The sequence below is a fragment of the Callithrix jacchus genome, chromosome 5 (genome assembly GCF_049354715.1).
Source record: "Callithrix jacchus isolate 240 chromosome 5, calJac240_pri, whole genome shotgun sequence".
NCBI classification, from domain to species: Eukaryota; Metazoa; Chordata; class Mammalia; order Primates; family Cebidae; genus Callithrix; species Callithrix jacchus.
The window spans coordinates 44,092,426-44,105,762 of record NC_133506.1 but is presented as its reverse complement, the minus strand read 5'-3'; the positions used below and the strand labels follow the sequence as shown (position 1 = coordinate 44,105,762).

Genomic DNA, 13,337 nt, shown 5'->3' with positions numbered 1-13,337 from the left:
AACAGAAACTGTCACTTGGATGGTAACTGGGTACTAAAGGTGAGAGGTGGCAGCTGCTTTGACTGGGCTAGAGATTTCTGGTTTACTGCAGTCTCTACCCAGCCTGCCTCACTCACTTACTCACTCACTCTCACTCACAGGATCTGCTAGCCCCTGAAGCACTGACATTTGCAGCCCATGCTGTAGGATTACTGTCTAACTTTTGGACATTTTTTTCAAGAATTTCATATGTAGGCCAGGCATGGTGGTGTATGTCCACAATCCCAACACTTTGGGAGGCTGAGGCAGGCAGATCCCATGAGTCCAAGAGTTTGAGACCGGGCTGGGCAACATGGCGAAACCCTGTCTCTAAAAAAAAAATGTAAAAAATTAACTGCGCATGGTGGCATGTGCCTGTAGTCCCATCTACTTAAGAGGCTGAGATGGGAGAATCACCTGAATCTGGGAGGTTGAAGTCCCAGTGATCTGTGATTGTACCACTGCATTCCAGCCTGGGTGACAGAGTGAGACTTTGTCTCACCAAAAAAAAAAAAGAAAAGAGAAAAGTAATCCCTGATGTACGAAGATGCATATACCAAACAAAAAAAGTGAAATATTTGAAGGAATAACTGGGATCTTTATATATATCTTTTCCTTCTAACTTATTTGTGAGTAAACTGTATCAGTATGGGGAACAGTTCCTATGATAACTAACACTAGTATGGTGGCATCTGAGAAGTGGTAGGCTAATAAACCTACTCTCTGGGGGGGGTGTGTGTATAGGCCCTGATTTTTAGTGTTTGCTGTTTTTTCGTAAGTGACTCCCATCAAGACCAATTTGAAGCTATCAACATGTCATCACTGAATGTGGGGTTGGAAGGAGATAAGCATGACAGGCTCTGAAAAGCCAATACAAGCTGGCTCCTGCACACCACTACATCAAAGCAGCCTCCCTATGGACAGGGATGCTCTTCCCGAGGCCTCCTGTTCTTACCTGGGCAGCAACCATGTGCTCTGCATCCTCCTTTTTGCTGGTCGCAGGGTAGAACACAATGTTGTCAATGGTCTGTATCAATTCCAACTGGACCACACACTTGATGAGGAGGCTGGCAAACAGTTTCTGATCTATGTTAGATGATAAAGATTAACCCTAATAATGATTTAGCCAATACTGAAAAAATATCCACTGAGCTCCCACTATGTGCACGATGTGACTTTTTTTTTTTTTTTTTTTTAAGAGATGGGCTCTCACTATCTTTTCTAGGCTGGTCTTGAACTCCTGGTTTAAAGTGATTCTCCCACTTCAGCCTCCCAAAGTGCTGGGATTACAGCATGAACCACCACACCCAGTCAAGGCACAATTCTTGATTTTGTGGCAAAGCAATGAACAAGCTGGACAAAAAAAATCCCTGCTCCCATGGTGCTGACTGACAATAAATAAAAAAAAATTTTTTTTTTTGAGACGGAGTTTCACTCTTGTTGCCCAGGCTGGAGTGCAATGGCGCGATCTTGGCTCACCGCAACCTCCAACTCCTGGGTTCAAGCAATTCTCCTGCCTCAGCCTCCCGAGTAGCTGGGACTACAGGCATGTGCCAACATGCCCAGCTAATTTTTATATTTTTAGTAGAGAGAGGGTTTCACCATGTTGACCAGGATGGTCTTGATCTCTTGACCTCATGATCCACCCGCCTTGGCCTCCCAAAGTGCTGGGATTATAGGCATGAGCCACCGTGCCTGGTCAATAAAATATTTTAAGTATAAGATATTGTATGTCAAATATTGATGATAGGTAGAGACATGCATAAAAAGTGTCAGGATAGGATTGCAAGTTTAAGCAAACTAGTCGGGAAAAGTCTCCATGAAAATAGAAATTTGAGCAAAGACCTAAGAGAGTGAGGGAATCAGTTATGCAGGTTCTGTGTCCTCCAGCAAATTTCTCTGCCACCCAATAGGCCACCCCTAAAGACCAGCTCTGGACTGTGCCCTAACCACAGGATGTTTCAGGTTTCTGCAATAGCCAGCCTCTCTGAAGAGGCCAGAAGCTTTTTTTTTTTTTTTTTTTTATATAGAAATGGGGTTTCCTCATGTTGCCCAGGCTGGTCTTGAACTCTTGTGCCACAATATTAAGCAATCTGCCTGCCTCGGCCTCCCAAAGTGCTAGGATTACAGGTGGGAGCCATTGTGCCTGGCCAAGAAGCTCAGTTTTGTGTGGCCACAGGAGTGGCTTTCCTTAGTTTCTGGATCACTTTCTGTTTAAAGATAGTATCTGCTTTCTGCATTTTCTACTTCTGTATCCCTTAAAAGCAGTCTTTTATTCCTTTTAGTGGTTAACAACCTTTGACTAGTTAACAATTTTTTTTTTTTTTTTTTTTGAGATGGTGTCTTGTTCTGTCACCCAGGCTGGAGTGCAGTGGTGTGATCTTGGCTCACTGCAACCTCTGCCTTCCAAGTTTAAGTGATTCTCTTGCCTCAGCCTCTCAAGTAGCTGAGATTACAGATGCACACCACCACGCCAACTAGTTTTTTGTAATTTTAGTAGAGACAGGGTTTTGCCATCTTTGCCAGGCTGGTCTCAAATTTCTGACCTCATGTGATCTGCCTGCCTTGGCCTTCCAAAGTGCTGGGATTACAGGTGTGAGCCACTGCGCCTGGCCAACAATTCTTTTTCTTTTTGAGACAGAGTTTTGCTGTGTCGCCCAGGCTGGAGTGCAATGGTTCGATCTAGGCTCACTGTAACCTCTGCCTCCTCGGTTCAAGTGGTTTGCCTGCCTCAGCCTCCCAAGTAGCTGGGAATACAGGTGCCCGCCACCATACCTGGTAATTTTAAAAAATTATTTTTAGTATAGACGGGGTTTCACTACGTTGACCAGGCTGGTCTTGAATTCCTGACCTCATGATCTGCCTTCCTCGGCCTCCCAAAGCGCTGGGATTACAGGTGTGAGCCACTGTGCCCGGCCCCAACAATTCTTATATTGAATTTTCCCTGTTCAAATTAGCAGTGTGGTTTCTGCTTACTGACTAGACTAACTACATCCTCTCTGTGTTCTCAATCCCTGGGGGCCCAAGGGTGGCCCATATCAAATACATCATTAAGTGTTGACTGATTTGACTATAATAACAGTAGAGGTTCCTTTCCTAACTTATTGTTATAAAATCAGAATGTTGAAAACATTAAATATTTTAGTGATAGAAAACAAGGAGGTTGAGCTGTCCTCAAGTTTTTGAAAGTGGCTATGAAATTATTTTTTCATTAAAAACTTTTTTTCTTAGAGATGAGGTCTCACCATGTTGCCCAGGCTGGTCTCAAACTCCTCAGTTCAAGCAATCCATTGGTTGTGGTCTCCCAAAATGCTGGGATTACAGGTGTGAGCCACTGCTCCCAGCCAGTTGTGAAATTATAAAAACATGTAACTATTCTCCATGTAGAATGTTTTAATTTTTTAAAAAATACAGTGGAGCTGCAGCAGATGTACATTCAATTTATGCCAAGTCAATTAAAGCATTTTGGACCAAAAATAAAAAGAAGGAAACAATAATAATAGTGTAAAGATTTTGTCTGCCTGAGTTTATGTCCTGAAGGGTGGCTGACTGGGAGGCTGGGAGCAGCAAAGGCACTGTTCCCAGTGGGAATGGGATGTGCCTCGAGTTCCAGGTACTTCTCAGAATGCAGACTCGCTGCACTGGGAGTGCTTCTCCTGTTGAAAGAAATGTACATCTCGCCTCCACACAGAAAAAGAGGCTGGGCCTGGTGGCTCACACATGTAATCCCAGCGCTTTGGGAGGTCAAGGCAGGAGAACAGGCTTGAGGCCAAGAATTCAAGACCAGCCTGGGCAACAAACCCATGTCTACAAAAAATAAATTAACCAGGTGTTGTGGCAGGTGCTTATTATAGTCCCAGCAACTCAGGAGACTGAGGCAGGGGAATTGCTTGAGCCCAGGAGTTTGAGGCTGCGATGAGCTATGATTGCACCAGTGTACTCCAGCTTGGGTGACAGAGTAAGATCCTGTCTCTGAAAAAAAAGAAAAAGAGATCATTCTATCACTGGACACTAGAGAGAAGCTGGCTGCATCAGTTATTGAGAGACAGCACGGCAGTCCCAACATGGTACCTCTTTAATGAATTTCAAGGGTGACTACTTTTATTCCTTCTAAAGCAAATGGTGACCACAGACTGTTTTGGTCAAATGTGCTGCTTCAGAAGTTAACGTCAATGTTAACAGCTATAGCCTAGCCTGTTGAGGATTTGGTGGGACTGCTATAAAGGCAAACGATGGGGCATACAACGTTCAAAGGACCAGAACAGCCTTCACAAGTTCCCATTCCTTAGGCTGCCTAAAATGTGTCTGAATCCCTACTCTACTACATGTTGTCAAGTTCTCTCATCTGTGTAAGCCCCAGTTCCCTCAAATGTAAGACAGTATCCCTTCAAAGGGTAGGATGGGGATTAAATGAAATAACAACACACATGAAACACATAGTGCAGGACCTGGTACGTTATAGCTGTTAAACTTATTTTTTTAACGATAACAAAACACACCATAAGCAATATTAAGAGACAATTTGGCAAAAATAATTTGAAACGTATCAGAAAAAGGATTTCTAGTATATAAGAGCTCCTCCAAACCAATAAAAAAAGCACCAACAATCAACAGAAAATGAGCAAAGATTACAGAGTTCATAGAGAAGAAAACAGAAGTGGTGCTTTAACATACAAAAAACTACTCAATTTGACTCATAATTTGAAAATTTCAAGTTAAAATTAGTCCGAAGTTATATTTAATCTAAAAAGATCATGTAAACAGGTACAAATTTGATAGCAATGAGGAAATATTTTAAAATGGCAAATCCACTTATCCACTGATTCCAGTACATTTTTGGGAACTTACTAAACTCAAAAATGACATATGTATTGGGTTATTCAATGCAGTATTGCTCCTAACAGCAAAAGATTAGAAATAACATAAGTGTCTGTTAATAGCAACTCAATTAAGCAAAAGCATGTCTACAAACTGGAATAATAGACAATAGTATAAAAGAACGTGAAAGCTACTTATTTACTAATTTTGAATGATCTCTAAAAGATGTAAGTGAAAAAAGAATAAGACACACTATTCCATAATTTGTAAAAGAAGAGAATTCATATGTACTATGTATGTATGTATGTATGTATGTGAATGTGTATGTGCATGTACTTGCCTGCATATGGATACTTTACTATGTATGTATGTATGTGAATGTATATGTGCATGTACTTGTCTGCATATGGATAAAATGACTCTGGAAAGGTACAGAGAAATGGGTAACCTTGGCTGCTACAGAGAACGGGCAGACTGAGGCACAGGGCAGAAGGTGGCTTATCAGGTTTACCGTTTTGTGCCTTCTGAATATGTGAATCACATAAGCTTATTTAAAACAAATTAAAAAGTGGCCTTACTTGCGTATGGTCTACCCTTCCAGCTGTCATCTGTCGGGTTAGAGAGCTGGCTCTGGCCTCTCTCAGAGGGATTTTTATCTATGCTGCTTAAAGACTGGCGGTCCAGATCCACATCCTAAATGTAAACCAGAAAAAAACACAATGCTCACTTTTCTTCACCATAATTTGGGCAGAGATGTGCCTGTTTTAATATGGCTGGTCCAGCCTCTATTTAAGTGCCTTGCATTGCTCAAAATAAAATTATACCACATGCTTAATGTAGCCAGCCTCATAGGCTGCAATGAGGAGATTAAGAATTTAAATTACTTCTCCTCCCATTAAAATTTAAATTCCTATTCCAACCCAAAGGACATTTCTCTACATATTAGGATTTAATAGTAAGTGTGACAAGTTTTTTATGAGATCAAGTTCAAAGATAAATTACGAGTGCAGTAACCAGTTTTTTAAAAAGTCGACAGCAGGCCAGGCATGGTGCCTGTAATCCCAGCACTTTAGGAGGCCGAGGTGGGTGGATCACCTGAGGTCAGGAGTTTGAGATCAGCCTGGCCAACATGGTGAAACCCTATCTTACTAAAAATACAAAAAAAAAAAAAAAAAATAGCTAGGTATGGTAGCACACAACTGTAACCCCAGCTACTTGGGAGGCTGAGGCAGGAGAAACGCTTGCACCTGGGAGGTAGAGGTTGCAGTGAGCAGAGATTGTGCCACTACACTCCAACCTGGGTGACAGAAAGAGATTCCATCTCAAAAAAAAAAAAAAAAAAAAAAAAAGGAAAAAATACAAAAATTAGCTGGGTGTGGTGGTGGGCACCTGTAACCCCACCTACTTGGGGGAGGCTGAGGCATGAGAATCCCTTGAACCTGGGAGGCGAGGTTGCAGTGAGCCAAGATTGTGCCACTGCACTCCAGCCTGGGGGACAGAAGGAGACTCTGTCTCAAAAAAAGAAGATAAAAATAAAAAACTTGACAGCCGAAGACAGTTGCTGTATCCCAAATGCTTTTTAAAAACTAATGGTCTTAGAGTCATTTAGGAATAAAAGTTAGTAATTCAACTCCTCTCTGTAAACCAAAGTACTTAAAAATGAGATTTGAATTAGAACTTCTTTATGTGGACTCACACGAAAAGAAAGAACTACCAGTTCTTTGGTGAAGAGGAAAGCACTATTAATTTAGGAGGGGAACAAACAAGCGTAATTATACCAAAGCACTATTTATAATGGTGAAACCCTAGAACTAACCTGAGTGCAATAAGGGAGAGAAGTAAAGAAATTATAATAATACACAGCCACTGAAAATGTTGCTCTCAAAGAACTGTTTAAAATATGGAAAAATGCTCACATGTTGTTGTATGCTAACTGATCCCTCATTTCAAATATGGCTGGCTTTAATAGGTGGGCACAGTCACACAAAGCAGCAGCCAGAAATGTAAACAGTGCTTTTTATTTAGCAGTTACTTATTTGCTTAATGCTTTTCTGGACTTTCTAAAAAATGTTATGAACATATATTATTTTTAGATCTTATAGCTTTTTTACTCACTTCCCATCAAAAAAGTACAAACCATACAGGCTTACTGATCTTTTACTAAGATAGGAGAAGAAAGAAAAGACAATCAAAGAAAAACCCAGCTTTTTCAGGAGTTCAAGACCAGCTTGGTCAAATCTTACCAAATGCTTTTCTGATGAATCCTCCTCCATTCCTGCAGGTCTCCATGTCAGCAAACTTATGAAAAAGAAAGAGAAAGAAAATAATCAATGTGAAAGGCAATCAGGAGTTCTAAGACATCCACTGAACACGGAGATAAACAGGAACACCCTCATGAACACTTACACATGTGGGATGGTTGTTTTGAAAATATCCAACATACAGTTGCAGGTTTCATCCCAGACTTCAGGACTGAATTTCTCTCCATTGGATATTACTAAGTTTTCTAAGCAATTTGTACCTGATCGAGCCAACTGTTCATTATCTGTAAAATAAAGCAGTATCTATCATTAAACTTCTACTGCTATTTTGATGCCAACCATGTCTCCAATACTGTATACTGTGAGTTGAAGACAGCAACTGGTGGCTTTTAATTAATGAAGCCATGTTACAGACAGTATTAAAGTTTTTACTAAAATTTTTTTGAAGAGATAAAATTGTTTAACATAGTTTTATTACTAAGGAAGAAAGAAGGTCAACATTTTGCTACTTTAAGTGGCTCATGTATGAAAATGGTAATAGAAGAGAAAATATTACACCATGTTTTGAAAATGTAGTCACTCATACACTACATTTCCAATTTTTGCCATCTGAACAATATCATATGTTTTGTCATTTATTTTAAAATTAAGTCATTATTTACAAATGTAACTAAATTTAGCCTTGCCCTAAGCCAAAATTATCTATGGATCTAGATCTAATGTGCTAGCTGGGTATTTTTCCTGACAAACCCTAAAATAAACACACAACTACTCAAATGAAAAATGCCTTTTGATGAAGCTGGTGATCTGGACTGAAATAGTACATTTAAAAAATATTTTACTATAGAAAATTTCAAGCATACGCAAAAGAAAAAGAATGGTATAGTGCATGAAGGTACATGTTGTAGAATGCAAAAATAAGTATATCCCATCTTTAAGAAATGCTTTATGATCTGACGTGGGGGGATTGTTTTTATCTTGTAATTAAAACATATACATTTCATCGACTAATATATATTGTACTGCTTGGCACTACATCCAAGCTTTCAAATATTGAAAAACCTAACCTCTCATTAAGGACTACATAAGAAAAACAATGCCTAGAGACTTAAAGAATACCTTGTTTTACACACCACTGCAATTGTGCAAACACATCAGAAAGAAGAACTTCATTCAAAGCTTCATAAAACTGGGTAAAAACATCACAAATAGCATAAAGTGCGTGATTGCAGGTTGTTGTCATCCACTCAGATTTCTGGGAAAACAAAAAGATAATGCTTAAAAGCTATTCTCCCTGCAGTGAGATGGGCACTCTTGTACACTCCTGGCAAAATTGTTGTAGAAAGCAATTCGGTGGTATGTACCAATAGTCTTAAAAATGTTAATACATTCATATGTACAGAGGATATATGAGGATATTTATAAAATTATGGTAATGATGCCCAAAGTGGAAGCCAGAAGTAAAAAACAAACAAACAAACAAACAAACAAAACCATGGATAGATTTGGTTACTTAAAAGCTAAATTTTCCAAAATGAAAAGGAAATAAAAATAATAAAGTGGGCAAATCATCTGCAACTCATGTAAGCATATGCTACATTATTTGTATATTTAAAATGCATAAATCAATAGGAGAAAGATGACTAACAAAGTAGATGAGCTAAGTCTAATTCATAAAAGAAGAATACATAAACGGCAATTCCTAAGAATGATCAATCCTATGAGAGAAATTATGCCACCTCACTAGCAGTTTGAAACACTTTTTCAACTTAATACATTGGGCCTCTCAAATTAGCAATGACTAAAACAAGTTAAAAGAAGAAGACCTGGAATGAATATGGAGAAAAAGGAACTCTCATGCATTGTTGAAAGAAGTGTAAATGGCTACAGAGATATTTGCAGGTGGGCTTAGTGGTATGTATCAAAGGCTTAGTAATATGCATGCCCCAAATCTAGGAATTGGGCTACTTGTCTCTAAAGAGGAAACCACCACCACCATCACGAGTAGAAGTGTGGCTGCAAAAAATACTCATTTCAGTGCTGTCCAGAAAAACAGGAAGCAACCTAAATGTTCATGAACTGTGGAACATCCACAACTAAGACTATTTTGTAGCCATTATTAAAACATTGTTAAAAAAAAGCTGGGTGTGGTGGCTCACACCTGTAATCCCAGCACTTTGGGGAGCTGAGGCAGGTGGATCACTTGAGGTCAGGAGTTTGAGACCATCCTGGCCAATATGGTGAAATCCTGTCTCTTCTTAAAGTACAAAAATTAGCTGGGCATGGTGGCAAGAGCCTGTAGTCCCAGCTACTTGGGAGGCTGAGGCAGGAGAATCACCTAACCTAGGAGGCAAATGTTGCAGTGAGCTGAGATCATACCACTGTACTCCAGCCTGGGCAACACAGAGAGACTCTGTCTCAAAAAAAATGAAACAAAACAAATGAACAAACAAAATTGTTTTTTATTTTTATTTGTTTTGAGACACAGAGTTTAGCTCTTGTTTCCCAAGCTGGAGTGCAATGGTGCAATCTTGGCTCACCACAACCTCCGCCTCCCAGGTTCAAGTGATTCTCCTGTCTCACTCTCCTAAGTAGCTAGGATTATAGGTGCCTACCACCATGCCCAGCTAACAAACAAAATTCTAGGAGAAAAGTTAATACATGAGTATGGAAAAATACTCATGTATTAAGTTTAAGAAGTAGTTTATATATGTGTGTTGGGATTCTATTTTCATAGAGGAAAACAGAAAATAGAATTTGTGGATCACAAATACATGTGTGGGTGGACACATGCATGAAAGCAACACTTGAAGGTCTTAACATTGGCTGCCTATGAAAAACTGCAACCGTGGGTGTTTAAATTTTTCTTTGTTTTTGGCTGTGTTCTGCAGTTCTTTTTTTTTTGAGATGCAGTCCTGCTATGTTGAGACAGGGTCTTGCTATGTTGCCTTGGCTAGTCTTGAACTCGTGGCCTCAAGCAATCCTTCTACCTCACCTTCCCAAAACACTGGAATTATAGGCATGAGCCATTGTGCCCAGCCTCTGAACTATATTTAAACCATGTAGAAGACTGAGAAAAATTTGCAAAAACATTAACCCTAATTTTTGATGGTAAAAGTAAGAATTTTTAAATATTTGCCTAATATTCCATATTAAGCATATGTCACTTTTATGTTGGGGTAAGGGAGAGAGGGAATGGTGTTCCCAAAAGAAACTAAAAAAGTTACTTTCCCACATAAAAATCTTGAGCTGGAATATCCTTTCACTATCCCTGTACCTCTAAGAGACAAAGAAAAACACCTATAGGCATCAAACATCCTTTTTAAAATAAGGCCTGATATTCAACATCATCTCCAAATGCAACTTCATTAAAAACCCTTAAAGGACCAGAGACATTCCACTTTCTGACTGTTCAGAGGTTGATATGAACAAAACAACTACAATGACCAGTGAGGAGTCCTGGTGAACTGGAAGGTGCAATACCTAAGGACCAAGTGGCAGAACACAGAGATGTATTTCCTCTCACTCTTCTGAACATGGGGAAAGTCACTCGGGACTAGTTGTTACCGGTAGGAGTACCAGAAAGGTGTTTCCATTTTTAAAACCTTAAGTTCCTCAGTATTTAAGAACTCCATGTAGATGATGATGCAGCCCCCAGAGGCAAATATAGGTCAGAAAAGCCTTCCTCTCCATCATAACCAGGGCAGTGCTGTAGTTATCACTTACCTCTGACTGCTGCTCAGGGAGTTTCATATTGTCAAAAATCCGAAACACGATTCTGAACAGGTCCTGCCACCAGTGCTTTTCAAAGGTGTGGCCATAGCTCTTCATGATCTCAAACATGACTGTGAGTCCTCTGGAGGAAACAAAGCCAGGCACAAAAAGAGAGTGTGGTGGAGAAGAGAACAACAGAGAAGAGAGTGGGGTCAGGTGAGCAAGTGACTGAGGTTCACTTCAGTGATGTAAGGGGCCACCGCACAGGGACATGGTTACCTTGTTCGTACATCTAACTTGCATCTATTAATGATGCAGGAAAGTTCAAATAAGATGGGGAACCAGCCTCGGACCCAGACTCTGTCACCAGGAGCTACATTCATGTCATCACTTGTGTATTCTTGTAGCACCTATGATGAAAATCACATCTCAGGTGTAAACTAAGCATGCACAAGGAAGGAACTGAAAGGGAACTATATATAGATTAAGGCCTCATACATTTTTCTCTCCCAAAAATTTCCATTCAGCAATGGGACAGTGGGAATAGAGGACACAAAGACATTGTCTGTCCCAGAGGACACATGAGCAGTTTCCCAGTACAAAGCTATGGACCTCTGAGGGTTTTAAAACAAGTTGAAGGGGTCAGATCACAAGAGTCCTGGGGGTGGGGGTGTTATACTAAGAAGAGCTGTAAAGGTCAAATGGTGTTGACAAAATATCCAGGATGATTCATTATCTTGGGACTTTCTGGAATGTTACTGTAATACATGTTACTTAAAATAATACCAGCAGCTACTGTTTACTGAGTGCTATGAACCAGGCACTGTTAAAGTTCTTTTCACAGATTAACAATTCTTACAAGGATTCCAAGTGGCAGGTAGAAACAATGGTCTCGGGTTACAGATGAATCAACTGAGGCACCAAGAGCTTCAGTAAGCTGCTCAAGGTCATGCAGCTAGGATGTGGCAGTTTTCCTACTCTCTGCCCTATTTCTGGGATTTTGACCCCTCTGCTCTGTAACTACTCTTGAAGTGGTACTGAAATTTCTTTAGGAATTCTGGTTATCTAATGTGAGGCAGTTTCTCTCTGTGCTTCAGTTAACTCCCTTGTACAATGAGGTATAATTACATATCTTATAGGTCTGATGTGGGGACTAAATGAATCAACACACAGAAAATACCTAGAATGCTGTCCAGCAAGTACTAAGTGCTCAATCAACATTGGCCCTATTATCATCACATCTTAATGAGCTATTGTAAGGGATGAGACATCATCTTAAAGGTTTATAGCTCTTTCTCTAAAGGATACTTAAGTAGAGATCTACACAGGACATCATAGTTTAGATACACTTGTTTTCACCCAATTTCAGTGTTGTGGTACTCTGTAATTTAAACCAAGTAGGCCTCTTTAGAAAGATGAGACACATGAAAACAACAACAACAACAAAACAACTCATCATTTTCAGGAGAAAACAAAAGGTAATTTTAAAATACGATTTCTCAGGCACATTATAATGGCATGCCATTTCCTAAAAGAGAGATTTGTTTTCTTTCAAATAGAAAGGTCTAGCTTCTTGAGCTTTGCTAAAATACAAAAGTTAAAATACAACAAACTTCTACAAAAACAATTTGTAGAATAACATAGGTTCAGTATGAATTAAAATACAGAATTTCACATACACCAAAGAATGTAAAGGCCTACCTCCCTGCCATGGTAGCATTTTGAAATAAACACCTAATTTAGGGCAAACACACATTTCTAAAAGAGTAGCTGGAAAGCTCTTTGTTAGGACCAAGAATTTCTGCTCTATGACCCTTTTTCCCTTCACTGCCCATCTGAGTAAGGTAAGGAAAAACGAACCCGAGGCCTCTCAGAGACATATTTGCCACAGAAGCGGATGAGCCGAATTGCTTCCATGCTCGTGTCAGGGAAGGCGGCATTGCAGGCGAACTCTGATAAGCATTTCACAGCATCCTGAAAGGAATCGATGGCTGCAGGAAAATGGTGCTGGAAAATAGTTGCTGGGAACACAAGGCACATTTTTCATAAGACCAGGATTTAGAAATGGGAATGAAAAGCACGCATGCACACACGCACGCACGCATACACACACACACACACACAGGAGATAATTAACTTTGTGAAAATCTAAGAAAAACACATCAGTATCTTTGGAAGACAGTTTTTTAAATTAAATTACTCAGGAATGAATACATTGGGTACAGCTTGGGCTAGACAGTCTTCCTGAAATCAAGCAATGATGTAAAGACCCAAATATCCATTCATTCAACATTTATTGAATGCCAACTATGTGCAAAGATTACTCAATGCCTACAAATTTCCATAGAGACCAAGTAAACATCTTGTTACATGCTGGCAGGCAGAATCCAGGATTCCTGGTCAGTCCAGAGGAGAGGGACACTGTACTAACTCTGGGCTAGACTGCTCGAGTGCAAGTCCTGGCTCTGCTACGTCCAAACTGAGTGTCCTCAGGCAAGTAGTTACACTTGTTTTTCTGTGCCTCAG

General features: G+C 39.9%; 1 protein-coding gene across 4 annotated transcripts in view; it reads right to left on the bottom strand.

Annotated features, from left to right (window-relative positions):
- Positions 1-13,337, bottom strand: part of ARFGEF2 (ARF guanine nucleotide exchange factor 2) — a 105,091-nt gene that overhangs the window by 14,912 nt on the left and 76,842 nt on the right. For all 4 annotated transcript variants that reach the window (XM_035298863.3, XM_035298864.3, XM_035298865.3 and 1 more), the window contains 8 exons: positions 12,672-12,832; positions 11,091-11,221; positions 10,824-10,953; positions 8,217-8,352; positions 7,243-7,381; positions 7,080-7,134; positions 5,415-5,529; positions 974-1,104 (listed from right to left, as the gene is read on the bottom strand). In XM_035298863.3, the coding sequence (XP_035154754.1) occupies positions 974-1,104; positions 5,415-5,529; positions 7,080-7,134; positions 7,243-7,381; positions 8,217-8,352; positions 10,824-10,953; positions 11,091-11,221; positions 12,672-12,832 (998 nt within the window). The remainder of the gene's footprint in view (positions 1-973; positions 1,105-5,414; positions 5,530-7,079; positions 7,135-7,242; positions 7,382-8,216; positions 8,353-10,823; positions 10,954-11,090; positions 11,222-12,671; positions 12,833-13,337) is intronic.